General features: G+C 36.2%; 1 protein-coding gene across 1 annotated transcript; it reads left to right on the top strand.

Annotated features, from left to right (window-relative positions):
- Nucleotides 1–944: 944 nt before the first annotated feature.
- Nucleotides 945–7,019, top strand: CCDC59 (coiled-coil domain containing 59). Its single transcript, XM_017743939.1, has 3 exons — nt 945–1,240; nt 2,012–2,111; nt 4,784–7,019. The coding sequence occupies exons 1-3, from the start codon at nt 960–962 to the stop codon at nt 4,943–4,945; spliced, it is 543 nt and encodes a 180-aa protein (XP_017599428.1). The 5' UTR covers nt 945–959; the 3' UTR covers nt 4,946–7,019.
- Nucleotides 7,020–8,178: the final 1,159 nt, after the last annotated feature.

Here is an 8,178-nt window from a genome sequence, read left to right on the forward strand (position 1 = left end):
ACTGCAGCCCCTGGGCCGGGTAGCCATGGTCCTAGTGTTTAGGACTCGCTTTTAGTTTTCTCTACAGAAAGCTGTGCGCTTAAAAAGGACGCATGTTTGAAAAAAGTTTCATATTATTGATGGGTAGTTATGCAGATGTAAAAATGCATAGGAAAAAGAGCATTTCCTTCAACAGCACTTTGCTGAAGTTGCAGCTTTGGAGAAAGAATAAAAGAAAAAGTTGGAGCTAACTTGATTTCTCTTTAGAAACAGTTTTGTTAGTGAATATTATCTTGAGTAGATAAGTAGATCTTAAGACTAATGCAATGAAAAATAAGATATTAGGAAAACAAGTGTGTTTAGCTTCAGCGTTCTTATGTCTTCTGTAGTGGTCGAGACTGAAACAGCCAACATATGTGCTCTGCTTTAAGCAGAAATGATTCTATGATGCAGGTATAGAAAAGCTCTTCCCGGACACGTGTAGAAAGGAAGTAGTAGTAATAAAATACTGTTTAAATGAAAAGATGTAATGGATTGTTAATGTAGAGTAATACGGCGATTTAGTGACTTTTTTTCCTGTGTCACAGCAGCTTCAGGCTTCTGCTGCCAGTGTTATTACTGATGTCTTCTTGAGAGTACCTTTAGGAGCTTATTTTAAAATCTATTTTGATGTTGCTTACGAGGTTGTCAAAAGTAGGAGTGAAATGAAATGTTGATACATCTTTTCACTGGATTCAAAAAACATTGGCAAAGGTGTGTGCTGTTAAGTGGGTGTTAAGTAGCAATGTTTGCAATGCTTTCTCAGGGGTTTAGGCAGTAATTTTCAGTAAATCTGTACAAGCTGCCATGCTGCAGTAGGAAACAGACTAATAATAGTGGTTTTTTCCTTGAGCTTATGATCAGTCCTTATTAAAATTGCCACACGTAGTGGCTTTTTTCAGTTTGGAAAGAAAACAAATTGAAAGGGTCCTGACAATTGAATGGTTTGGTACTATTTTAGTGGAGGTGTATTTAACTCCCTTTTTCTTACGCTTTCAGGACGTGGATTTGCATTTCGGAGGAAACAAAAGATTGAACGACAGTACAGGAAATTATTGAAAAAGAGAAGACAAGTGCATTCACTACAGGATAATCAATTTACTGATACATATCCAGAGCACTTGAAACATCTTTACCTTGCAGAGGAAGAAAAGCTTAAGAAGCGGCGCAGGACTCCAGGTGATTCAGTGCCGTCAGAAGAAAAGCTTAATAAAGCAGCAGAGTAAGTTTTCAAAGTATGTCTTTAAAAAAAATAATTATTTCCACCACTAAAGAAATATTTTAGATCTTAACAGTTCATATGGACTTTAGTGTGGTGATTTGCTTTACTAAAAATGCCAATGTGTCTTAAATATTTTTTCCTGGGTGTTGGAAAAATAAATGGCAGTGTAACTGGTTTTGTACTTGAGACAATGAGGCGTCATTGCACAGTATTGCCACCAGATGGAGATGAGAATAAAGCAAAAATTTTTTTTTCCCTCCATAAGAGAGTGGTATTTCTAAATGAATGTTCTTGTCACTCTGCAGTTGCTTCCATGTGTTGGAACTAGTAAGTGAGAATGCAGCTCTAAACTAGTACATGCAGGTTTTCTAGCTCTGAGGAGCTCGCATGATGGGAAAAACTTTTAGGCAGTCTTTAAGCTTCAGGAAACCTTATCCATGTGAAGGTACAGCAGATAAGGTGTATGTATTACTAAAAGTTGTGTGCAGTCTGGTCTTTGGTACATTTGGCATTGAAGGAGTTTAGTTTGTTGTGTTTTCATGCTGACTGCTCACGCATGACCTGGAATGGTGTTTGGTATCATGTAAGAGTGGTGCAAACAATTCATTCAGTGTAGAAGAGTGAGTCTTCTGAAATCTGTACTTGTAATATTCCCTGAACATGCAAAAAGCACTGGAAGACTATGCTGTGATTTTGCAGTGGCTGTGGTGTCTATGGTTATGTCTGCTTGATGATAATCAGTGTCTCAAGAACATGTACTTTTTCTTCCAGGCCAGTTGTGACTCAAGAGAAGTTTAAAAATAAAACATCCAACCAGAAGGCAAAAGAAGAGTATGAGAAAATAAAGGCTGAGCGTGCTAGGAAGAAAGAGGTAAATCTTAAACAGAGTTCTCTCTTGATTTTAAACAAAATGTAGATTAATACCTTTCCTACCTCTCAGTCTTGCATCTGAACCCAGAGAAGACCGTAGGAGGTATTGGTACTCTTTCAGTCTTTTTCAACTTGACAGTAGTAGTCAGGCACGCAGGCGTTCAAAGGATCATTCTCCTTGTTCTTACTATTTTTGTCTTGCAGTTGCCGTTAGCAGGATTTTATTATATCAGTTGGTACATGAAGGAAGGCTTAGAGCTTGATCTGCATACCCCAGTGGATTATATTAGACCCCTTAAATATTGTAGAAAGGGAAGGAATAACAATACTATCATGTGATGAAAAGTGAAATACCCATCCTATTTCTTATGGCATTATCATAATGCAGCCTTCATTTTACCTTGTTATGTACTTTGACCAACAGTGAAACAATTAAATGTAATAGTATCCACAGCCAAAATCTTTAGCAATTCCCTGCATTTGATTTTAATTGGAATTATTTTTACAGGACATATTTTAATATCATTATTGTCGAATAGCTCACTTGAATCATTAATTTGAGAGATCCTTATTTAACTAGGTTTTTTTCTCTCCCAGGGTGTTCTTTGTTGCTCTGTAAAATGGTACAACGTGTAACATTGCAGAACTTTTGTAACCTCCTGCTAACATACTAAATTTTAGTAGCTACTGTAAAAATACTACATAAATACATGGCTGGATAAAACACACCATTTCTTCAGTTCAGCTGTATTTAGTTTTGTGCAAGCTGGTCTGTGATTCTGGGTGAGTTACATGGTTATTCAGCTGATGGCTGCTTTTCTGCATATTAGCTACAGATGTTGTAAAAACGAAATTAATGTTATGACCAGCTTATTTAGAGAAAATGGGAACAAGCAAAACCCCAGCAAGACTGCAGGGACTTTGCTTTGAGCAGCACATAAGAGTTGCCTCAGCAGAGGTGTTTGCATTTTCAGTTTTGTTAAAGATAATTAGGCAAAACAGTAGCTAAGTGCCCCAATAGCAGTAGTCATTTAAATGGAGTACTTAAGTCGAACATGATGAAAAAATGAAGTATGTACTTTGTGTTCGTGTGTTAGCAAACACTAGATTTGCTGTTACTTAACTTGGGAAGAGAAATAAGCCTAAAGACACAATTTTGGCCTCCTCAAAGGCCTTTTTTGGCCTGAAAAAACAGGATTTAGTAAAGATCAGAAAAAATATGAATGTGAGTAACAACTGTCTAAGTAAGGTGAATGTTCTTGCTTTGAAGTAAGCATTTGGTTGGTAGCTTAACTGGATGTTGTTTACCTAGAGTATGCTGAAGAGCAGAAAAATGATTAGATAGGAAGTGAATTTACAGGTAAGTTAGAGCTGAGGCTACTCTGGTTTTTTAAAAAAGGGGGAGTAAATTCCATTCGTCATTATGGTAAAAAAAGTCAAGGATTCTGAATGGAGAGAGGTTATCTGTTCATATTTTTGCAAATGCTTGTTTGCGTGATTGTTTGGGGTTTTTTTCCCTGTGGCATCTTAGATTTCTGTTTAGAAATCTTTTCTTGAGTTATGTCTGGTTAATTTTATATGTCAGATTCTTATTAATTTTTGTATATCACTGAAGCTATTTATTCTGTGGAAAACAAAAATATGATCCATAAATTATAATCTGTTGAGGCATTCTGCAGAAATGCTTGCCTGTGTGGTCAGCATGGCACTGCATTTCGAAGAATAAACCTTATGAAAAGAAATTATCCAAATGAACTGAAACAGTCTTTCAGTCTGATTTGTGACTGCATTGCATGTTTTGGTAGGACATGATATAAGTAAAGTAAGCCGGTTATCTTGATTGTTGTGGATGTTTGCACAAATTATTGAGTAAAATTACAACACTAGAGAAGGGTGTGAGATGTTGGATAAAATCTGAACATAATATTATGTTGGTTATCTATATATGGATGGAGTGTCCCATATATAGTTAACACTCCATTAGTGGTTTGGTTCCATGTGGGCTTCATGGAAGGTTTTACAGGTTGATTTGGTTAGGGTCTGTGGTTTTTCCCTCTCTTTTAAAGGTAAAGACAGCGGTCTGTGTTGCTTCAAAGAGGACAGGCCACTAATAGTTTGATCTGGATTAATTTCCCCTAGATAATGCTGTCCTAGTATCACAAACCTGCCCAACTCATGGTCCAGATATGTCCCATATCCTATCTGCCTGTACCATGCAGAGGTGTCCAGTATCCTAGCACTTGCCACTATCTGGATTGGCAAAGTACTTACATGGGAGCTGCTGGATCACCTTTTTCTTTCTTGAACTCAAGAGGAGAAAGTGGGGATTTTTTTGCGAGTTGGTCATTTAAGGAGAAAAGTCAAGGAGCACATTTCACAGAAAGGAAATAGTATACATTGCAGCCAACAAACCTTATTGTAGGATGTTCTACTGAAGAAGACTTGGCTCTTCCCTTGAAGCTGTATACTCTTGAGGCTGTATAATGTGTTTTTATTGCAGTATGTGCTGGAAGAGCATCCTGATTCAGCTTTAGAGAAATGGTGTTTCTAGTGGCAGTACAACACCTAATTGCCAGTACCTATACAAAAATAAACTGTATTGCTTATAGATAGCTTCACAGTCATAGTAGGTTGGTAATTGTTTCATAATTTTACATATTTATTTAATTTCAGGAAGCAGAAAAAAGAAAACAACAAAGAGAAGAAGCTCAACGTTTATACAAGCAAAAGAAAATGGAAGCTTATAAAATACTGAGTAAGAAGACAAAGAAAGGACAGCCAAATCTAAATTTACAAGTAGAATTTCTTCTTCAGAAAATACAGCAAAATGCATAACCCCTGCATGTATTTGAGTTAGCTGTGGACATTTTATTAAATTACTGTTAATAAATAATGTCTTTTTGCTTCTATATTACTTTTGTTATTGCCTTATCTCATTAGTCCAGTAATTATATATTCATCCTGAAAATATGTATTCTATTTGAGAATAGAATGAGAGTGAAAGGGATCTGGTACCTTGAAAATAAATGGTCTGTATTTCTAAACTTAAATTCTATTAGCTGTATAACATCCTGAATTCAAAATAATAGGCCATAGCACCATCTGAACATGAATCTAATACTTCCTGCAATTGGGACTACTAAAGTTACACTTACTTGGGAGGACTAAAATGATCCATGTGACATATTTGATAGCTCATGAACTGCCAGTTCTAGGAACATGTTTTGTCTGCTCTTGGATAGGTTTGGCACATGAAAACAAAGCAGATAGACTATACTTGGATGGCTATTATTTATCTTTCTTCACAAAGAATAAAACTTGCTGAAGGTCCAGATTGATTTGAATGTAAAGATCTTGGTAAAATAATTGTTGCTGCATTCATAAAGCTGCTTTGTAACTGGACCTACCAGGTGTGAATTGCTCTACCTTTTGTGTATAGCTTTGTCATGAAATTTGTTTTCTTCTGTGTTGCTTTTAATCAATAGCAATTTGGGTCAATACTTTCAAGTCTGGATTTATATATTTTCCCCAAAAGTGAGGTTATCCCCACATTTGTTTCTATTTTTTCAATATCTTGCCATCAACCCAGTTGACGTAATGCAACATTGGTCTGTTGAGAAACTATTATTTGAGGATCCCACTTTGTGGATTAAAGAGGGAAAAAATTTTAAACTAAGATAATAATGTTTTAGAAACTTTTTCAATGCAAACTTGCTCACTAAAAAATGTGTGTGCTGGTTTTGGCTGGGGTAGAGTTAATTGTCTTCACAGTGGCTGGTATGGGGCTGTGTTTTGGATTTGTGCTGAACACAGGGTTGGTAATAGAAGTTTTTTGCTGAACAGGTCTTGCACAGAGCCAAGATCTTTTCTCATCCTGCCACAGTGGCACGAAGATTGGGGGTGCCCGAGAGGCTGGGAGGAGACACAACCAGGACAGGTGACCCCAACTGAGCAAAGGGCTATTGTCATGTAGTGAAAGGTATTCTGAGTAAGTGATAAGTAAATGTGATAGGGAATTCCCAGAGCATTTTTTTGACCAACTGAAGGTAGCTTTTTTGTCCTGTTTTAAGAATAACATTCTAACTAATGTTTTTAACATATTCTGTAGTGAGTGAGGGTACTGTCTAGAGGCAAGTAATGTCATCTGAGTATAAATCACAGGTATCACTTGTTGAGATGTATTCCATAGGGAGTTTATGGCAACTAGTTCAAACACCTAGACTTCCAGAAGTAGTTGAGATCAGTCCATCTTGTGTCTTGAAGAAGCCTTTGCAAGGGTCATTTAACAACACTTAATTAAAGTCTGGGATTCACGGTGCAGATCAGTTAAAATTTAGACACAGTGCAGAATGGTGGAACTGTCCTGAATGACCACACACAGCTGAACACAACAGCCCCGCAGGGTACTGTGTCTGCAGCCACTTTACAGAGAAACCTTAATTTTGTTACAGTTACCCTTTCTTTCTTCCTGGATTTGTTTTTTATTTTTTTAGTTCAACAGTAATTATTTATTATAAGGTAGGGGTTTTTTTTCATTTTTTACTTGTTTTTGTTCTTTTGCTCTCTTGCTTTTTCCTTTTTTCTTTTTTTCCTTCTGCAGTATTATGAAGTATGAGGACTTAAACTGCCAATGACAGATGGAGAGTACATGATGCACAGTTGCTAACATGTCACTTGAATCTAAAAGTCAAATGTTGGCATATAACTAGAAATAATTCTCATATTCAGTGCTTTAAAAATTAAAACTATTGTAATACATTATATGTTTTCAGTGCTCAACAGAAATCAGTTACACATTGCTTTGTGTTAATATTTACATTCAATTTATTTTATTGTCCAGTTAAGTTAGATTAAATACAATGTAAAATAAATAAATACAGATCTTTTCAAGATAGAATCCCAAACTACATACTTAAAAATGAATTTTTTAGTTTGTTCTCCGTCTCAAGGCAAGGACCACTTGTAGATTTGTTTATAAAAGTATCCACCAGAATAGTCAGGCTGCTGCTGCTAAGTGCTTGTTTCCCTAAGAGTTCCATATGTTAATTGAGTGTTTATATTATACAGTCTTGAGGCTGATACATTTCATGCTTCCTACCTACACCAGTTTTGTATTGCTCACTGGTGCCAGGACTGCTGTATTTTAGTTGAGGATTTTCCAGGGAGGAGTGGAAGAAGCTGCCCTCCACAGATGGCCATCTTATTGGCTGGAAATTCATCTGGTCTCAGCATGTGGGAGCTGCTGTGCGCATATGAACTCTGCATTCGGTGTGCACACAGTATATCTGATCTGGCCCAGACTCGTCAGATTTATGGCAGGAGGCTTTGCAGCTGATCTGCACAGATACTGAGCATTTGAAGCTTCTAGAAATTTTACAACATGTTTACATACATGGCACAAAATTAGCTTTCTCAGCATCACTGAGTGTTGGCAGCACGACATCCAAGTCTGCATCCGCACTACTGGGTATTCAACAGTTATGTGAAAACATTTGATCATCAAGCTTCATCAGACAATATTGGATACAAAAAGTCCACTAGCACCAATTATTTAATAACCCTATTTGTTAATAAATTAAAGACAACCTTATTTTTTATAAATGTATCTCCCTTTGCTTTAGTGTCCCTTTTCAGTTTGTTATTTCCTGATGGTAATTAATAATCCCCCAGCATTCTGCACTCTGGAATCAAGGAGCATGTATCTGCTGGAGACAGAGTGTCTCCTCACACTATAAAGATGTAATATGTGATATTTTGTATTCCACTGTAATCATTAATGCGAGATTTTGTCATCTCAGAGAAATATGTTAAAATATTTGCTTTTAAATACAGCACATACATTTAATTCTCAAAAGACAATGCAGTTAAAGCTTTTTTTAATGCTTTTTGAGTTCTCCAAATGGTCCATTCTGTAGAAATTACGGATATAAAAACCATGAATTCATTCTCTGTCAAAGTTTTTACTGATATTCATGATTTTTTTTCTCCTACCTAATTAATTTTGGTGGGGTTTTATATTTTGTTACTGACAGATAATATAAATAAAGCTGTTATCTTCAGTGGAAAAT

This window comes from Corvus brachyrhynchos, unplaced genomic scaffold (assembly GCF_000691975.1).
Source record: "Corvus brachyrhynchos isolate BGI_N302 unplaced genomic scaffold, ASM69197v1 scaffold9, whole genome shotgun sequence".
Lineage (NCBI taxonomy): Eukaryota > Metazoa > Chordata > Aves > Passeriformes > Corvidae > Corvus > Corvus brachyrhynchos.

Bases quoted from the DNA above. Each gene is read 5' to 3' on its own strand.
- CCDC59 (XM_017743939.1), top strand. From the start codon at position 960: ATGGTTTGGTACTATTTTAGTGGAGGTGTATTTAACTCCCTTTTTCTT. The intron at 1,241-2,011 runs GTAAGTTTTCAA...TTTTTCTTCCAG, and splicing joins AAGCTTAATAAAGCAGCAGA to GCCAGTTGTGACTCAAGAGA. The intron at 2,112-4,783 runs GTAAATCTTAAA...ATTTAATTTCAG, and splicing joins AGCGTGCTAGGAAGAAAGAG to GAAGCAGAAAAAAGAAAACA.